General features: G+C 39.8%; 1 protein-coding gene across 1 annotated transcript; it reads left to right on the forward strand.

Annotated features, from left to right (window-relative positions):
* Nucleotides 1–1928: 1928 nt before the first annotated feature.
* khnyn (KH and NYN domain containing) lies at nt 1929–13861 on the forward strand. Its single transcript, XM_070929919.1, has 9 exons — nt 1929–2152; nt 3604–3866; nt 5208–5342; nt 6609–8440; nt 8882–9012; nt 9929–10025; nt 10851–10958; nt 11066–11167; nt 11354–13861. The coding sequence occupies exons 2-9, from the start codon at nt 3642–3644 to the stop codon at nt 11742–11744; spliced, it is 3021 nt and encodes a 1006-aa protein (XP_070786020.1). The 5' UTR covers nt 1929–2152; nt 3604–3641; the 3' UTR covers nt 11745–13861.
* The last annotated feature ends 5802 nt before the right edge of the window (nt 13862–19663 follow it).

The raw sequence follows: 19663 nt of genomic DNA on the forward strand, positions 1-19663 counted from the left end.
CAGTGTTTCTTAATTTATTTATTTATTTTAGCATTGCAGTTAGCATTTATTGAGAGGTGTCCTCACTGTTTACGTACATGAGAACCATAGAAACACCTCTTAATATAATACAGTCGAATACAACACCACCTTTAACTATGACCTCAGTAATAAACATTTTCTGGAAACTTCCAAAACTGAACATTATGAGCTTTGTAGCGCAGTGGGCCTGCATTTTAAGCTCATCTTGAGGCCATGTCTTATGTCAAAATCCAGTTTTAATACCTTTTTTTTCAGTAAAACATTCTTGTTTAATTAGAAAATTATCACAAACTAACTGACATACAGCAAACATGGGTGGGGCAGGGTAGTATGCCAGTGTAGATTTGGTTTCTGAGACAAAATGGGTCGCTGGAACGAGTGTGAGAAAGGCCTGATTTGAGGCCCACTACTCCCAAAAGTGTAAATCTCTTACAAGTCACTGTTATCAGAATCAGAATCAGAATCAGAAATACTTTATTGATCCCCGGGGGGAAATTGTACAGTACCGGTGCTCCCATTCAAGATTAGAAAGCAAATGTAGTGTCATATACAGACTTGAAACCTAGTGTAATCCCTGGAGTAGAGTGTTTTTTATTTACAGTCACATGATAAGAGACCAGAGGGTGTGTGTGCTGGAATGACTTCTGTGCAATGCTAAATGAGTGGAATACTCTTTTAAACATTCACATACAAACACACAGTTATTAACCTTACATAAATAAGAACCTCTCCAATGGATATGGCTGGTGTAATCTACATTTATGTTATTGTCAACCAAACCTACAAACTAAAGTCAACAATGTGTTTCAGTATTTTCTCACTTTCCTACTTTGTCTGTGGCACTCGGCCCCAAATCACTTTGCTCCCATAGACGTAAATCTTTAAAAACAGGTCACAAATGTATAGTTTAATTTTCATAAAAAGGCTAAAGAATGTCCTAAAACAGCTGGACACTGCCGTTTATAATACACGTTACTCAAACAGGAATAATCAGTGAATCTGTGGGCTATCTTCAGCCGCGGATGAATACACCCTGGCATGTTCATAATGGTGTTGCCCATTTATGTGTTTTTAAAATAGTTTTTGTCCACCAATGGACCTCGATGATATATATCAGGCTTTGGATACCCATTTTGGGTTTGTTCACATTAAGGAAAATACAGAATATTGCCAGACGTATCCTTTAAATGACATATAATATTTAATTTATCCATGAGATGTTACAGTTTACCCCCAACAAACACAGGATGTAGTGTAGGAGGTGACATTTCTCTTCCTGTCTCTGACACAGACTCCTTTTGTCCCTGCAGGGATGGAGCTTTTGAAACCACTTTGTGAACGGATAAAAGTGTTATTTTGAAAAAAATGTATGTCTCCTGGACTAGGATATCAAACAGCCTCCAGCCTCTCTCTATAAAGTCTGCCTGTCCTTGTCAACAAGGAGTTAAAAAAAAAAAAAGATAGAAAAACCCCTTCTGACGTCAGTGGAAATCCCCTTTACCTCCTGTGTGACCCTGACACAAGCCAACATAACATTTTATTAAATATATTAAAAAATAAACGCTGTAAATGTACACTTTGATCACTTTGTCAGGTTAATTATGTGCTATAATAATAATTTATGTTTAAAAAATGCGATTTAATCCCCAAAAAAGCAAAATTAAAGGGACATTAGGACGTGAAGATGCAGTTCAACATGATAAAAGAGTCCACAGACACAGTGTTGAGTGCATGAAGTGTATACAAGAATATTATTAGGTTTATTATAAAGGTTTTACAGCGACTCCGTGACCGCCATACCCAGCCAGAAGTACCCGCCCTGCCTCTCAGATAAACTGTGTGTGTGTTTTTCGTTTAGTTTCGGTTTTGTCTTCGGGGTTTCCACCGGTGGTGAGATGATGTCTAGATACAGCGCACACTTCCTCATCCGCCCGTCCGCCCCAGCAGCACCGCGGCCGGCTGTTGTTGCCACCACATTTTCGGTCATTTTGCGACATTACGACGTGTGTTGAACTTTGGACCGATGCATGTTGTTGTTTTATGATTGCGGAAGACCGGAGCGAGCTGCACTGCCTCCCCGTCGCAGCCTGCGGGAAACGAAACTTTGACGGCGCAGAGCGATCGACCTCACGTAAGAAAAACGACGCAGAAAGAAGATATTTTTCATAATTTCACTCAGATTTGTCTCTTTTTCTGTTCAATCAAGATCTGATGATCTGTTTCCCGCTCTGTCTTTGCTAAAAACAAGTGTGTTCACATTAAGATAAGTGTTTCATAACACTCAGACTGTTGCCAGATTATCTGTCAGTGCGCCACAGCCGATTTAACATGCAGGTAATATCTTTCTGCTCGCTTTGAAACTGCGTCTTATTACACATTTAACTGACCGCGTGGGGAGCTGCAGGAGCAGAGAGTGTGATGTGAATCTTTGCAAATAATATGTCAGTATTTTAATAATAGGTTACAAGCGGAGAGACAAACACTGCAGGCTTGTTTACATGTTTGGGTTTGCAAAGGAATGCACATCAGGTGCAAAGAGGCGGAGCGGGACTTTTACTGCACTGGAATATTTCCATTTTATGCCACTTTATACTTCTGCACTGTTACATTCATTTGGCACACATAGTTACTTTACAGATTAAGATTTTACATTAAAAAACGTGTTAAATGTATGAAATATAATGCACTGTTAGAGATTAAACCAGTGGTTCATTGTATACTAGGGTAACCGTTTGTTGTTGCCAGGCAACAACTACTCCTCCTGGGGTCCATCTTCAAATAAATTACATATAACCCTAACCCTAACCCATATAGTGTGTTTGCACTTACATGTTATACAGTAAACAATGAAGATATAACATAAAATTACATATAAACCAAAAAACTAAATTTCTCACATTTAAATAAAGAGGTAAAATTATCCCATATTTCACAATAAAACAGGGAAGTTACAGGAGATGAATCATTCCCAGAGAGTGCAGTTGTACAGTCCAGATTTGAAAGTATATAGGCAGTAGATCTGAGGAGTGTCGACTCTACTGTAGTAATATCATATTGAAAGTACACAGAATACAGTTCCCTCCAAAAATACTGTTTGTGCAGTAAATGCAGGCTGAATAGGACTGTAGGGACGTGTCATATCCATCAACAACACAAAACTGCTAAATGTATTTATTAAGTTTTACTAAACTCAACCTGCAACAGACTTATAAGCTGAGTGATTGGATGTTTTCTCATACCGGTGCTCCTTGGGACTGGTAGTTGATTTTATCTCCTAACGTTTGTCTTATACGTCTTATACATTGATATGAACCAGATGTTTCAATATTCAGATAATGTTTGAAGCTGAAGTGATGAGAATGCATCATCATCACAGCATTAAAACAGCTTGGTCATGTGACATTATTTCATCCAGTTTAAGAAAATTATGGCTGGCCGTTGTCATCCAAAACGTCCCTTATATATCTCCAATATACTTCAAACCAATACTTGAGAGTACAATGGTGATCAAAATGCCAGCAGTGATATATTTTAGTTGTATTTTTAAACATTTGTTGTTATGTGAAATGTGTTTTTTTGCAGTATGTTCAACTCTGTGACACCGATTTAAAAACAAGGGAATGGACGGTGAGAGAAGTGATGGAGGAGGAGGAGGAGAAACGGAGGTGGAGGATGAGTTTGCGTGTGCTGGGAAGCTGCGGGAATCCCTGGCCTCCCTGCGCAGCACCGTGGAGCGGATATTCGGGGTGACGTTTGGGATCGGGGTGGATGAGTCGTCTCACGGCAACAACGGGCAGATATGGCTGAAACTACTAGGGCAGAGCAACAATGTGAAAGCTGCCAAAGTAAGGAATTGTTTTTATTGTTTCATAGCACATTAGTCCTGATTGTGAACCAGTTTGTAACCCCACATTTGAAGAGGTGCTACACATTGTTAATGTCATTACTGGTTATGTTAGTCTACAGTGCGCTTAGATAAAGGGCTGTGTTCCTGGGCAATGACTCATCGAGGGTTTTTAAAATGTTGATTAGTTTCGGTCTAAATATGTGGTCAACCTGCTGACACATGCTCTCAGACTGACAGCCCAGAATGAAATGTGCTATTAAGCAGATAGGTGACTTAAAGCTGAAGTGCAGCTTGTCTGGTCACTACAGTAGTGCAGTAGCTCTGCTGAGCGACACGTGTCCTCGTAAAAGAAAACAATAAAGACTAGTAATCACTTGACTGTCAGGTACATGTACAAGGAGCCATGCGTAGGTCTATTTCTTGTACTTTGCTCAGAGACATAACTTGATCTTAATATATTTTATTTTAATGTATTTTCTCTATCTAAACATCAAGATCCCTAAATATGAATTAACAAACAAAACAGAAGAAAATAATAAATAGTGGATGGTAGATCGGTTAAGAAGATGGGTGCCTAGTCTGATGCCCAAATGAACACTGAAACAGGTTTTGCTTCATTCATCCTGTTCATAGTGGCGATTAAAGCATCCCTTCCTCATGCAATTTCAACTTAAATGAAGTGGGACAAAATCCACAGCCCTTGTTTTGTGCAAAAATATAAGTTTATTTGAAGTTATATGAGGCTTCAGCAGTCTGAGTTAGTCAAATCAAGTTTCTGTCTCCCAAAGTTACCGTGTTTTTAGCAGAAAATTCCCTCTTTGTGTTTCCGTGGACTGTGTTTCTTTGTTGAGCTGCAGTGACGGGAAAGGAACAATAAGAGGGACTAAATAGACTGTAACTTTGGAAGATATTCACTTGATCTTATTAATGAGCCTCATATTAGCTACAGATGAACTTTTCAGTACATTTTTGCATGGAAGGGATCTTATAAGTGTCAGTATGAACAACAGTATGTGGCAAAACCTGTTCCCAACGTTCATATTGTACCTGACTATTGTTTTACGACAGATTTGGAAAAACTGTGCACCTGTAAAGCTACTGAAATCTGGATATAAACCTTGTAACCTTGTTGCATCGTAGCCTTTGTACATCATACATAAACGGTAGTCAGCCAAGAATGAACTGTCAAGCTCAAATTGATCATATATGATGAACTTGGGTGATTTTCTAACCCAAAAATGGACATGTAATATTTAGATTTTTTGTACTACTACAAGCATTTTCACCACTACTACAGCAATATAATATAATAATGACACAAAATATTTCTGTCTTGTAGTTATTTGTGAAAGGAGTTGCGAACCAAGAGGAGCAGCAGGAGGTTTCCTATCCCGGGGTTCTTCACTGTGTCTTCAGTGGAGCCAGAGGGCTGTTCATGGACTGCCTGATAAGAATCACCTCAGCACACATAGTGGTGAGTGTTGCATTCTGGACATTTTGGCAAATTGGCACCATCAAAAAGCATGCCAAATTAGCTGCCTGCAGTTCCTGTTTGCAGTGTACCCAATGGATGTACAGACAGGTATCACTGGATTACTTTGATATTGAGGACATTTTTAAAACGTGATGATTCTCGGGCAAATTCTGGAGTTACAAGGAGCGTCTTTATTAAACCGATTTACGGATTTGTTTATTCGTGATGGACATCAGAGATAATGGTTTCCTCTGAAAGTGTACATCACACTGAATCTAAAATTATATTTAGCCTGTCTATGTTCAGTTATGACTCAAAGAAGGAGTATTTTGTGTTGTGACGCAAATTGTGCCCCCCCCCCCCCCTTCAACTCTCCCACATGTTGTTCTAAAGGGGTTGAAAAGTAACTAAACTAAAAAGGCATGAACTGTGAACCTTGATATGAGCCTAGATGATCATTTCTAACCCCTCACATCACTCCCATGACGTATTCTCTTGTATATGCAGAAGTCGGATGAATTATCACTCACTTCCGTCATTGTACAAATCCCCCACCAGCACAAGCGGCTTGGTAGTTTTATGCGTAGTGTGCCATTTTAGACTGATGATGCAATAATGATATTGACTAATGACGTGATATCTTGCAATTGCATTCTTGTTATTCTTACAAGAAATTACATTATTAGTCAATATCATTATTATGTCATCAGTGATAAATGTGTCATACCCCTTATAAAGTAACAACTGCCTCTTAATGTACCACTGTGGTGTTGTCACTGGAAATTTTTCAGTTTATTAGAAGGCAAATGTACGACTCATGGAAATTTTATTACTTTTGACAACTTTCTTTTTCCCTATTAGTTTCTACCTGTTGCTACAGATCCCTTATTAATGTGTCTTCATCCCTGTATAGGACAAACTGTATAATTAGTCATGTTGTTGGATAGTTTTCATGGATGGTATAAAATATAATTATAGGGGAGGTCCAACAAGCACTTTTACTTCTTAGGCCATGTTCAGACCGACTTTAGCCCTGCGTGATATATTGCGGCCCCCCAGTCTGTCAAAGCAGCCAAGCAGGTTGCTCATACTCATACTGGACTATTATTGTGCTATTGTATTTCATGTCTCCCCGGTACCTGAAGCATTAACGCTGCTACTCATTTAAAGGATTGTTTTCGGTCTGAACATCCACCTACATTTTTATTTTTCTGTCATTAAAAGGACTAAGATTAATGTCATTCTGTTTTCCTCTCACCAAACCAGGTTGGCTCTACAGGATTCCTGCTTATATCAGGTCTTGAAGAGCCAGTGGTGCGAGCCTACTCCATTATTATAGACCTGGTGGAGAGGTACGAGGGTACACAGTCCAGACGCCCTGAGACTGGGGACAGAGGCTTTGGCGAGTCTCTGGATTCACGCCGGGCCTTCAAAATTCTGGTGGAGAAATGGGAGGACAGGCACATCCTGGATCTTCTGGTGCTTCCGGGGTCAGTGAAGGAAATCCTGCTGGATTTGGTGGAGGAAGCTGGGCTTGGATCAAGTCCCATCCCGGCACTGACTGATGGAAATGCCGGGGTAAGATCACATGGGGATTTGGATGGTAGATGGGACAGCACTACTGATCGGTGGGTTGAAGGGATGACTGCAGGTTCGGGGAAAGACTCTGCAGCCAAGGACTCCTTCGCCAAGTCTTTCTCTACGTCTGCAGGTGCCCGAGGGAGGGCAGAGGGTGCTGAGGAAAGACTCATACATTATCCACAGGAGGTGGGAGAGGAGGAGCAGCTGGGGCCAGTGGCAACGTTAGGTATCAAGGTGAAAGAGGGACCAGGGGAGGAGGAGGAACAGCACCTGCAGTTGTCAGTGGGAAACAAGGAGTTTCTTCTTTTGAAGTTCTTCACAGCCATGGGGTACACGGAGGACGTTGTGAAACGAGTTCTTGCCCGAACAGGACCGAAAGAGGCCTCGCAGATACTGGACTTGGTTCAACAGGAGCAGGATCGAAGTGACCGGGAGCAGACAATTCAGCATCCAGACCAGAAAAATCAAGACAGTATTGCCTTAAATCAAAGCGCGAGGAACCGACCTTGCGAGACTGAGCACAGAGAAGCCGAAGAAATAGCAGCTGGAGGAGATAAGTTGGTAAGTAGTAATGGAGAGGTGGGAGACGTTTGTGAGGGAGAGGGGGAAGGAGCAACAAAGCACTTTGAGGGAGAGGGTAGTGCCGAGGAAAAGGAGGAAGGACACGAGGAAGACTTTGTCTTGGGAGTGGTGAAGAAAGCTGCAGCCAGCTGCGGGTACATGGAGCAGAAAGTAACCAAAGTCTATAACATGTTGCCTGAACACTCCACTCACCAGTTGCTTCTGGAGCTGCAGAGAGAGGGGATCAAAGAGACGGATGCCTTTAGGGAGGGACCGAGAGAGATGGATGACGTGGTGCTGGAGAAAGAGGGACTAAAAGTTGGACCAGCGGAGGACGAAGCAAGAGGGGAAATTGAGCTTTTCATACCTGCAGAAGAGAGAGAGTCTGAAGATAGAGGATGGGTAGAAGTGCCAAACCTAACTGTACCTGTTGCAGAGCCAGATTTGTTTACTTGGATTAATAAGCCACAGCAGCCTCCCATGAGTCAATACGCCTCACAGCCAAAGCGACATCAGCCTTCCAAGCCACAAACTCCACACCAAATCGTCCTTCCTGAAGTCAAAGGGCCACCCATGCCTACTTACTCCTCATCCTCAGATCATCCATACACTGATTTCCAATCCAACAAACAGTATGGCCAAACCACCCACTGGCCTGATTCATCCACCTCAAAACAAAATCATCCAACCCAAGACATCTTAAACCCAAAGCAGTCCTCTAACTCCTTAAAACAAACACTCCAAACCCCTAAACCCCCCATCTTCACAGGGAACGACTCGTCCCCCACCAGAGTGAGGGAAAGACGAGGCTTCATGGGTGCTTCTTCAGTGGTAGTGACAAGGGAGCAGCGTTTCCTGGAAGGCCTACAGACGCCCTTTGACCTCCAGCTAACTGACAAGCCTGGACACCCGAAACTGAGGACGATCATCATTGATGGGAGCAACGTGGCCATGAGGTGGGAATAGATACTCTGGATACTGATGATGTTATAGTACAGAGTTCATTTCCAACCAGCAATAAAGGTCAGCCCACTTGATAGGGGTCAATTTAAAATATTTAAAGTTGTTATCAACCTTACAACATCTTTACTACTAGGCACTCATTGCTGGTATTTTTGCACTGCATGTCCAGTTATTGTCATGCAGTGTGGTCCGTACTGTCAGTAATGGTCTTTACTGTTGTGCCCCTGGACAAATAAAAAGCCACACTTCTGTACAGTAGGGTAATGAACAAAGGGAGTAACTGTTTAGTTTCAAAGATTCAGTGTTTAACTCTTACAAACTAAGGTCCGTAACAGGATATCTTTCACCATGATTTTGTAAAAGTAGGTTCCATCTTGGTTGACGTCAGATTTGTTATCAAACTCTACATATATACTCCTCCATGTTTTCCACAGTCACGGGTTGGGTCATTTCTTCTCCTGTCGAGGAATCGCTCTGGCCGTCCAGCACTTTTGGGACCGAGGCCATCGTCACATCAGCGCCCTCCTGCCACAGTGGAGACAGAAGAGCGACCCCAAGATCAAAGGTAGCACGAGTATTTTAAACTTAATATCTCTATTTTTAAAAATATCACAATAGTTTGCAGTGTGTGTACATTTTAACGATGTCCTGATTATTTTCTTGATTACAGGAAGCAGTTTAGTTTATAAAATGTCAGAAATTTCCTAAAGCCCAAGTTGATGTCTTCTTTGTCTTGACTGTCATGACTTTCTGGTTGTCTGATCATCTGTCCAAACCCCAAAATGATCAATTTACAATCAGATAAGACAAAGAAAACAGCAAATGCTTACATTAGAGAAGAAGGAGCAAGGGACTCCGGCATTTTTGCTTAAAAAATGGCTTAAACTGTTATTAATTCTCTGTAGATCAGCTAATCGACTAATTGATTAATCAACTAATCTTTTCAGCTCTGAAACACACAAATACACATTTGCATGTTATATCTATTTATGTGCGTGTTTTATCCCATTTACTACATGGAATGGTGCATTTACATTACCCCTGAGCATCCTGAGGTGTAATTTAGATACTGTAATACACATGTAATGTAAAGTATATGAGAAAGAGAAGAGCTGAAACATTACAGTATTACATTATGGCCTGTCATTGGAAAAAAAATGTAGTCCTCTTTAATCCATAATATCTTATATATCTAATTTAACTCCAACTTTATTTCTCCTCTAGAATTTTGTAAAACATTTTGAAGGCCAAGAAAAACTGTTTCCAGTATAGTTCTTGGTATCTCAGTTGTCTGATGCATCGTGTGGTTTTAAAATGACAAAGGCCTCTGTGCTTCTATGCATGTCTGCTGCTTATATTTGATTCTGAGTCACATGAAAGGGGGAAAACACACCAGAATTGGGCGAACATATGAGTGTGTGGGCGTGTGTTTTTCCCTTTAGTGCAGACTAAACATAGTGTTGTTTGTTCTTGCCTCTCAGAGCAGCACTATCTAGGTGAGCTGCAGAAGCTGGGCCTGGTCTCCTACACCCCCTCCAGAGAGGTCCAGGGCAAGAGGATCAGCTCGTACGACGACAGGTAGACAGACTCTGTCATTGTACTGCTGCTTAAAAAAAGCATCTGTGTTGTTATTGCAGCTGGCGGCGGAGGCCTTGAGATCAGAGAAACAAGTGTATAAATAGAAAGTTACTGGTTTCACTCACTGGCTGGTAAAATCTGTGTGAAAGTGAATGAGAAACACTCTCACCTCCCTGTGTGCCGTTGAGCATACTGCTCCAGTGAGGCTGTGAAATGCTCAAAAGACGACAACTGTCTGCAGTGGTGAATGTGAGACAGGATGTTGCTGAAAATGAATATATGCTACCTTTAGTAGCATATTTCAGATCATTCTGACAGCATAATTTCTTTGTAAAAATGTGAAAATTGGATGCAGTCTACCATACAGTATAGCTGTACTACATCCTAATTCTATACATACTAATCGACATTCATGTAATGCACTGTTTAGCTGTTAGTACACAAAAATATCAACATATTCAACCATTTTATACTAACAGAAAATAATACAGTAAGTGTGACGTCAGATGTCGGTTTTGGAAAGTTCATCAAGATTTCTTTTGCAGCTGTGAGCAGCTCCTCCATTTCCTTTGTGCATTGCATTGTGGGAGAATAGTGTGCATCAACAGAACACTCAAAAATCAACTGTGTTTAGTGTCTGCTTTGAGTATACTTCATTTAGTCATTTTTACACACACTATGTACTCAAAACCTGCTTAGAATCAGTGATTGATCATTATTCATAAACGTGCGGGGGCGCCAAATACCAGAATATTATATAAGAATATAAGTTCTTTTCCAGGTTGCTTTGAAATCTTTCATTCCTTTTTTCCCCTGTTTCCACAGATTCATGCTGCAGCTTGCACAGAAGACAGACGGAGTTATCGTAACTAACGACAACCTGAGAGACCTTTCAGATGAGTCTCCTGTATGGAGGGACATCATCAAAAAGAGGTATCACTCAAATGTTACAGCTTCGACAGCCTTCCTATAAGTTGAATCAGGATTATGTTATCATCCAGTCTTCTAATTACAGTGTTGTGATCGCGTTTCCTCCTCAGAATTCTTCAGTACACGCTTGTCGGGGATCACTTCATGGTGCCGGACGACCCTCTGGGCAGAGGAGGGCCTCACCTGGATGACTTCCTGCGCTCAGAGCACAGGTACACTCTTACTTTGCCTTCATGTGTAATTACAAGGCTTGTGTATTTGCATATTTTAAATCAGGATGCCTTTTCTGCAGGGTAGCTCAGAAACTTAAACAGGTGAAGGAAATGATTTTGGTGTAGTTTGACATTTAGGATAGTCTAAGAATATAACTCCATATAATGTTATGTTGTTTGAATCAGGACTCCTGACCCAGGAAACCACTCCTTTGCCGGTGTAGCCACCACGTTTCCCTCCTCCAAAACTCCACGCTCCCAAACGGAGGTCCTGAACTTCCGCGACCGAACACTGGGTGGAGCTCTGGACGCAGCACGTGGAGGGAGCCGGGGCAAAGGGAGAGGACATGTGAAGGGATGGGACGCGGGACACCAGCACAGGCAGCTTGGAGCTTCGGGTCCTGGACTGGTGTTCAGTGTAGACAGGAGTCAAGAGGAAACAGCCAACCTAAGAGAGCAGCTCTGTCAGGTTTTTGTGGGTCAGGACAACATGGTGGCGCTGGTGCTGCAGTGCCACTCGGCAGAGACGGACATCAACGTGCTGTCTGATCTGATCTTGGAGCAGCAGAAGGACTAGACATCTTCTAAGTCTTGATGTTTTTGGGTAAATTCAGACGTATCTTGCACTGAATTTTGCCCTGGTTTAAGTGATTTAGACCAAAGCAACTACAACAAATCACACTGGCTAAACTCTGATCTGCATTAGCAAGGATTTTACAAAAACGACCAAATTATCAGATGAGCAGTGGAACTTTCTGTTGACAGTCCAACACACATATGTTTTAACTATGATGATTGAAAATAGGTTCTTTGTCTCATATTCCCTCCCATGTTTGCTGTTTCTCTACACTGTCTAATAATTGTAAAAAAAAAATGTTTTAAATAATAAAATAGCTTAGACCCATAGCTTTACCCATAGATACGAAATGTGACCTATCACTGTTCTGTGCATCCTTTAATATAAATGTATAAAGGGTAAATGTGAGCTGACTCAGCAGAGCAACTAATGACGCTAACCTGGTTAGCTCTGCCCTTTTTGTAATTTGTTAGGAAAAATTGATTTTAGACCTATAAAGCAGGGTTGGACTAGTTTTCACTTTACTAAACATGAAACAGTAAATTCTGTTGTTGGAAACTGGAACCAGACCAGCTTTGTCAAACTTTCCAGTAGCAGCAGCTATTTTATACACTTCCCCTGATCCAAAGCAACCCCGACTCCTACTTATGCTTCAGTGGCCTCGACTCATCCTCCCCCATCGACCTCACCTCCATCCTCTCTGCCTGCATCCCTGTCTTTTCTTTTCTCTCTTAGCATCCTATGTTCAGGTGAAGAGACCAGATTGGAAATTAAAACAGGCTAGAAAGGACAGGTGGAAAGCGATTCAAAGAGCTGCCATCCGTGTTGGAATGACATACCGTGAAATCATGTTAATAATCCACCTTATTTTTCACTTACAACCAATGGATTAAGGATACTTACCTCTGTAGGAATTTCTCTTCAATCTTTAAATAAAGGAAAATGTCCTACATGAGGGAGTACAGTAGTACTGTAGAGAAGATAACACATCAGGTTTTTAGCCATGCTAGCAACATGACAATGTCGGGGCTTTCGATATCAACAATTATTAGATGGATTGCCATGACATTTTGTAAAGATATTCATGGTCCCCAAAGGATGAATCCTAATGACTTTGATGATCCCCTGACTTTTCCTCTAGCACCATCATGAAGTTGACATTTGTGGTTTTGTCTTAAATATTTTGCTGATTTTTCCTCTAGCGCCAGGTCAAAGTTTCATTTTGTCCAATGCTATCTATCTCCAATACGATCTATGATCAAATGCCAGCAAAACTCAGGACATTCTCATCAGCCTCAGCTGTATGGTAAACATTACCTGTTAAACATCAACATGCTAGCATTGTCATGGTGTTTTGCATTTAGCTAAAGTACAGGTTTACAGAGCCGCTAACATGGCTGCAGACTCTTAGTCCCGTGTCATTTTACATGATTCAAGACACGACCAAAGCATAATGACGCCTATCAAACATCCTCCTCAGAGCAACTAGAGTTGAGAAGACAATTATCTGTGCCATCTTTTAGGAGAGGGTCACTATCACTAGAAAAATCCTTGTTAGAGCAGTATAAAAAAATCTGTTTTTTCTGTTATTCTATATTTATTGTAACCTGCTAAACTTAAACTAATTTTTATAGCTACCTGTTTAAAAAAACTATTGCAGAGATGAAGGTGTGAGAGGCACATGGGTGTAGTTGTGGATAGTTGTATGAGATGGTTTGCGTAAGATTTTTGTACATTAGCACCACCAGCTGTGGGAGTGGATGTCATTTTGCCATGCTAGAATAATACTAAACCAATCCTTACAATATTCTCTGCACACATATTTTTAACTTATTTTAACCCGGTCGAATGTTGTCATGACTGCAGCTTTGAGTGTAAGATCATACAGAGTGTGCGTGGATAATGAAACTGCGCTTCATGAGGGGAGACCAAACAAAAGGATGATATGTCTCTGACTGAAGATCAGATCCTCAATCCGGCCAGTCAAAAACAATTTTTGTTGTGATATAGAATAAACTTCTTTGTATTGTTTATATATGTACGTGTTAAGACATCGATGCTGAATTCTGCCCGTGTTTCTGTATTAAAATATTTCTTGTTTCAAAAGATGAAAATAAGTTACTTGTTTGTCTTTGATGTGTTTCCATGGTCCTCTGTGTCTGTTAAATTATCTCTGTATTACTTGTTTCAGTTTTCTCTGTACTGGAATCAGCAGATTAATATCATCTCAAATCTAAAAACTTGGAAGTACAAGACTAAACCTTCTTATTCATAAATCAATCATCATCAGAGTTGGGGGAACTAAAACAGTGTAATGGTGGGAACAATACTATGGTGTGAGTTTTTAGGCGTTATCAACCACTCTTTAAGCATTAATCTGGTGATTACTGAGTTCAAAAGACAAATACATGGCTACATTTTGTTTTATATGCAATCTAGATTAAAAAAACTTCAACATTTAGGTCTGTTTGCCTGGACGACTTTTTGACCTGCGTACTGAAATAATGCTTACTGGGAATAATGTATGCTACAAGACGAGTAATCAAGTTGAAATGTTGAAATATATAATACTATAGCATAAGACAAGCAGGCTCAGCAGGTTCGAGCTGGACGTGGTTTTGGTGGATTTCTAGTAAAGTAATAGTCCATCTTATTTGATCTATGAGCCAAAGCTCATACTTGATCACAAATTATTGCAATGCAGTGCAGCAATTAATAACATCAGTTCCATCTCTGTTTGACAAGTCAAAATTGTCTGCTTTGTCTGTTCAACTTTAGTTTCAGTCCACATTTTTGACCTGGTCATGTGTCTCGTGTGAGCAGGCAAGTTAACAACTAATTTAGTAGTAGAATAAGCTGCTGTTCATGACAATTTCCACCAGAGGTCCCACTTCACCACCTGTTTCTGCCTTTTCCTAACAGTTTTCTCTTTTGCCACACTTTCATCCTCAAACCTCTCTGCAGTGATTTGAGTTTTTATCAATGTTGCCTCAGTTTTTATAAGACTATGTGTTAAAACTGAATCTGTAAAAGCTTGTTGGTGATGATGATGTTCCCCCTTCACACATACAGAAATAACCACTGCAAATGCAAATACTTAAGTGTAGCAATTTGTATGTCCTCTTAAATCTTAAATCTCAGCCTTTCTGAGTTTATTAGTATGTTTCAGAGCAGAATGATATGACCTGGAACTATGTTATTGAGCAAATGAACAACAGGATTCAATAATTGAACTCATTATCTCTTTGCATCTCTTGCAATTTATTGGAAAGCTTGATTTCAGATTGAAGTCTGCAGTATACTAAGTCAGAGAGCCTCTTGTATTCCTTGCCATCAGAAACACTTGGTGAACAACTCGAATAAGATGACAGTACAGGTAGTCTGGAGATGTTTTCTACAAAGTGGCTGAGAAAGAAAAGGGAGATACAGATACAGAAGCAAAATGTAGCAAAGCAAAACAAATGTTTGTTTCATTTTCTTCCAGCATGCTTTTCTGTCTGCTTCGCCTTCTTCCGCTTCCTCTTGCTATTGTGACTTTTTGTTTTGTTTTGTTTGTCCAGAGCATTTGAAAAAATCATTACACAGTACATATGTTTGTGTTTACACAGGAAAATAGAAATAGAGGTTAAGCCTTAATGTAGGACGACGATGTTTCTTTTTTGGACTTCACAGAGGAGGATAAAGTGGCCTCTTTCCGAGAATAGATATTAAACCGGTTAGGTGAGTTGCAAACAATAGTGAAAATAGACAGCACATCTATTTTGGGAACATCCTGTGCAAGACAGAGAGAATCTGCTGAATGGACTTGCCCGGCACATAATATTCTGCACGCCCAGTGACGTCTGAGTCATCTCTGCAGGAGTTAAAATTAAAGTGAGATACAGTGAGTGGTGGCTTTAGGTCTGTTCTGTCTTTGTAACACCAGATTAATACATTTGCAAACTGTCTAGACAAATCACAGCTATCTTAGCATAAATCTAGCTCAAATACACCATTGACTTGTCAATACCGTCACAATGCATTCAAGGTTCACCATATACGGCTTTCATCTGGCACTAAAACCTGCAGTTGCACCATCGTCACAACAGTATGAGCGTGTGTGTGTGTTTGCTGATGTTGTAAAGTTGCTTGTTTGGTAATCTCTACAAACAGATATCTGCAGCGTTGTCAGACGATAGCCAGTGGGTTCCAAGATTGCTTGTTTGGCAATATAGGGAAATATTACGACGCCAATAAACATGTTTGATTTGAAAAAACAAATAAGGCAAAGGGGCCCACAGAGGAGAGGGAAATAAAGACAGTGTCTTCAATTTCTGAAACTATTTATACAGGGTAGGTTGGTGAAGCCTAGAGTACATGCTCTTTTACAGTTATGCCCCTTTGTTTTGATTATAGAATGTGCAAAATATGAGCTTATTCAAACTCTCTCTGGTGAAACTGCTCATGTGGCAGAACTAACAAGAGAATATATTATTATATATTTGTCATAAAGCAAGACATGTTTTCCCTATTGTAAATTGTTTTGTTTCTCTATTGTCAAATGCTGTAATACAACTTACGACTTCTCACTTTAAGTGATACCAGTGAGTTGTTGTTTTCATCTCATGTGTTATATATTGATATTTATTCATTGTATGTGTATGCAGTTGCCAGTGCATTAGGTTCATTTGCTAAAACTAAAGCAATTTAATGCTTTCGTCATCAATTTGGAAGCCGTTTAACTGTACTGCACTATGATGAAAGGTGTTTAATTTAGTCCACCCATAGTTATAAATGGGGTAGACACTATTAGAAACACCCCTCTATGAAAGTACTACATCGTGTTCATATTTCAAAAGAAAACTAGCTATGATCCTGTCTGTGACAAATGCAAACATGGCCATCTCACTATTTTATATGTTTTGGCCCTTTTGTATCCTTTTGTGAGAAACCTGTGTCTGCTCCTAACTATAAGCATTTTACTAATACAATTTCTTTTTTTCTACGTATTTATTTGTAACTTTCATATACAACCTTTTTGGTCATTGTCATTTGTGGCTTAATATGTGTCTGTGTGTACAGGTTTAAGTTGTATGCATGTCTGGGTCGTGTGTCAGCTTAACAGGAGAAATGTAAGAACATGTTTACTTGTACTGTTCCACATTGATATTCAATTAATAAAGAAAAGAAACACCTCTCTACTTAACATGATACAATTCATAAACCAGCACCACAAACTACAGCCTCCAAAATGATCATAAATCAGAATCAGAATCAGAAATACTTTATTGATCCCCGGGGGGAAATTGTACAGTACCGGTGCTCCCATTCAAGAGTAGAAAGTAACATAATTTAGAACTAAAAGTATGTACAAAATATGAAAATAAGAAATAGAAAATAAAAATATACACATTTACAGTATTTAAGTGAACAATGAGGTAAAAAAATATATACAATAACAATGTATATGTATGTATGTATGTGTTGCACTGAAGTGTATGACTATATATATGCATTGCACTTAAACATTTAAGAATACATAGTGAGGTAGTATATGAACAGGTGAAGTAGATACAGTAGATACAGATTTCCAGTCTCAAGTTGAATCAGTAACAAATAAAATAAAAACTGAACATTATAATTTTCATTAAGGGATGATTTATTGCAGGGCTGTTGCATTAGCTCTAGCTAGGTGCACCTAATAAAGTGGCAACTGATTTATACAGGCTTTAACAACACGTCTTTTTATTAAACCGTAGTGCCAGTAAAGGCTGACAGCATCTAGCCCTGTCGTTTAACACACCTGCAGTCTGACCTTTGACCTTTCCTTCCTCTCCATCCCCCTGCCTCTCTGTTTACCTCATCATCCTATTTGCATAGCTGGACCAGAGCGCTCGTGCTCGCGTGCGCACGCCCCCGCGCTCACCTGCCTCGAGCTCGAACTTCACACACTCGCTCGTGAGCAGAAGCAGACGCAGGCTTTTCCAACGTCTGTCTCTGGAAAGAAAATATCATTTGAGAGGGACAATTTCGACTTTTTACCCGCTTTTAAAAGGTTGAAAGTCTCTGTGAGTGCTCTTTGTCAACAGTAAAAGGATGACGGAGGAAGTTGAGCTGTAAAGACGCTGCGGGAAATTAACCTTATCGTCCGTGTAAGTTGAGAGAGAGAGAGACGTTAATAAACAATGAGGTAAGAATATAATTATCTTTACAAGCATTAGCTTCCTTTACTTTTCGTGCTTCAGCTGTTATGTTACGTCCAAAGCCAGTGTCACACCGTTAATTTAACCCTTGAACTATTTTAATAATGTTAACGTTAAATAAGTTTCTGAACCGTTTATATTGATATCATAAGATAACTGTTAACGTAAGCTAACGTTAACTGTTTGGTAGCTAACCTTATAGGATTGCTAACATAGTTAGCAATAAACGATACCTTAACTGGACAAAAAATGACTTTAAGCTGTATTGTTTAGTTAAATAAAGTGATTTTCATCATGGCTTAACGTTAACGTTACACCTGCTACAGATACAATTTAAGATTAAGTAAGATTTAAAAGATAGGTTTGTTAACACGGTCATTCACTTTCCCCCATTGGTGAGAACATATTTTGTTTACCTTTCAAACTTATCAATGTTGTCTTGCATGATAACTTTCAAACAACAAAAAAAGCTATTGGAGGACTTCTTCTCAGGCTCTGGGAAGTTGTGATGGCCATTTTTCACTTATTTCCATTGAAAAAGCTATGGATTGTTTGAGAACATGTTGAAAAAAAGTTGGTTAAGTTTCAGCCGGTTAAGGTTGGATAGGAGATTTTAGCCTATGTCTGTAGTTTTCTGTATTTTGTTTTTGCAGTATCAAGTGATTGAAAAGTCAATTTTACTTGGTCCACCTTGATCTTAATTTGGAAACACTGAAAAAAGAGGACCATTCAAGTAATATTCAATAAAAACAAAATAGAAAGCCTATGTTCCTGGTTTGATTTTGAACTACAGAGGTCTGTGTTAGTTTTTGGAAAACCCCTCTTCTTTTTGCAAAGAGCATTATAGACAAGCAGAACGGATAAGAGGAGTGAAACCAGCAGACAGGGAAAAAGGACACCAGTGGAACAGTAGTTCACACAAGTAAGAACAATAAATGTACTGTCATTACCACATAGTGTCACAGAAGTGTGTTGGCCTGAAAAAGACACACAGTACCTTTTTAAAAGTGTACAAAAGAAAGGTTGTCATTTTATGTAAAAGGGCACAGCATAAGTTGATCTGCTACACTGGGCAGGTCAATCAAGGTGAACGGATGAATCAGATGAATTACTGTTTAATCCCTCCATGACTTTGCTATTAAATCAGATGTGTACCTGTAGCAGAAGAGACAGATTAAAGAGAGTTTTTTAATCCTGGAGTGAATGGTGACATTGGAGCAGACTGGGTATGAGGAAGGTAGTCATGATATTGTGCACACTGATAGGGTACAGTCAGACAGTTGTGTTTTTGTCAGATGACAGGGAAGAAGAAGTAAAAGAGGAAAGCGAATCAGAGTAAACCACTGAGTGTAGGTGGTGACTGGAAAAAATGTTTTTAATGTACACTGGGTGCGTCGCTGACATGTCATTCCTTTACGCACCTGAATAGCGTGTACGTGTGTGTCACTGGGGGAAGAGCCTGTAGCTAGACTAACAAGTTTTTTGCATAATGGGGAAATGACTAGAATAAGTCTGTCATTAAAATGGCATTAAAACTATGCACAGGTATGACTTCCTTGCTCTGATTATTGCTTGTGGCACAGACACAAGCACAGTCTCTCAGCTGAAAAACTGTTTCACAGTGAAAAATACATGTTTGGCTTTGTTTATTCTTTGCTCTATGATAATTGTGTTAATTGTTCATCTTTTCTTGGCAGAGAGACTCTTCTTCCATCAAGGATGGATCAGCACTCTTCA

The sequence above is a fragment of the Enoplosus armatus genome, chromosome 23 (genome assembly GCF_043641665.1).
Source record: "Enoplosus armatus isolate fEnoArm2 chromosome 23, fEnoArm2.hap1, whole genome shotgun sequence".
Classification (NCBI taxonomy): domain Eukaryota; kingdom Metazoa; phylum Chordata; class Actinopteri; order Centrarchiformes; family Enoplosidae; genus Enoplosus; species Enoplosus armatus.

Excerpts from the sequence above, each read along its gene's own strand:
- khnyn (XM_070929919.1), top strand. The coding sequence starts at position 3,642 with ATGGACGGTGAGAGAAGTGATGGAGGAGGAGGAGGAGAAACGGAGGTG. Across the intron at positions 10,026-10,850 it reads ATCAGCTCGTACGACGACAG|ATTCATGCTGCAGCTTGCAC; the intron begins GTAGACAGACTC and ends CTGTTTCCACAG. Across the intron at positions 11,168-11,353 it reads TTCCTGCGCTCAGAGCACAG|GACTCCTGACCCAGGAAACC; the intron begins GTACACTCTTAC and ends TGTTTGAATCAG.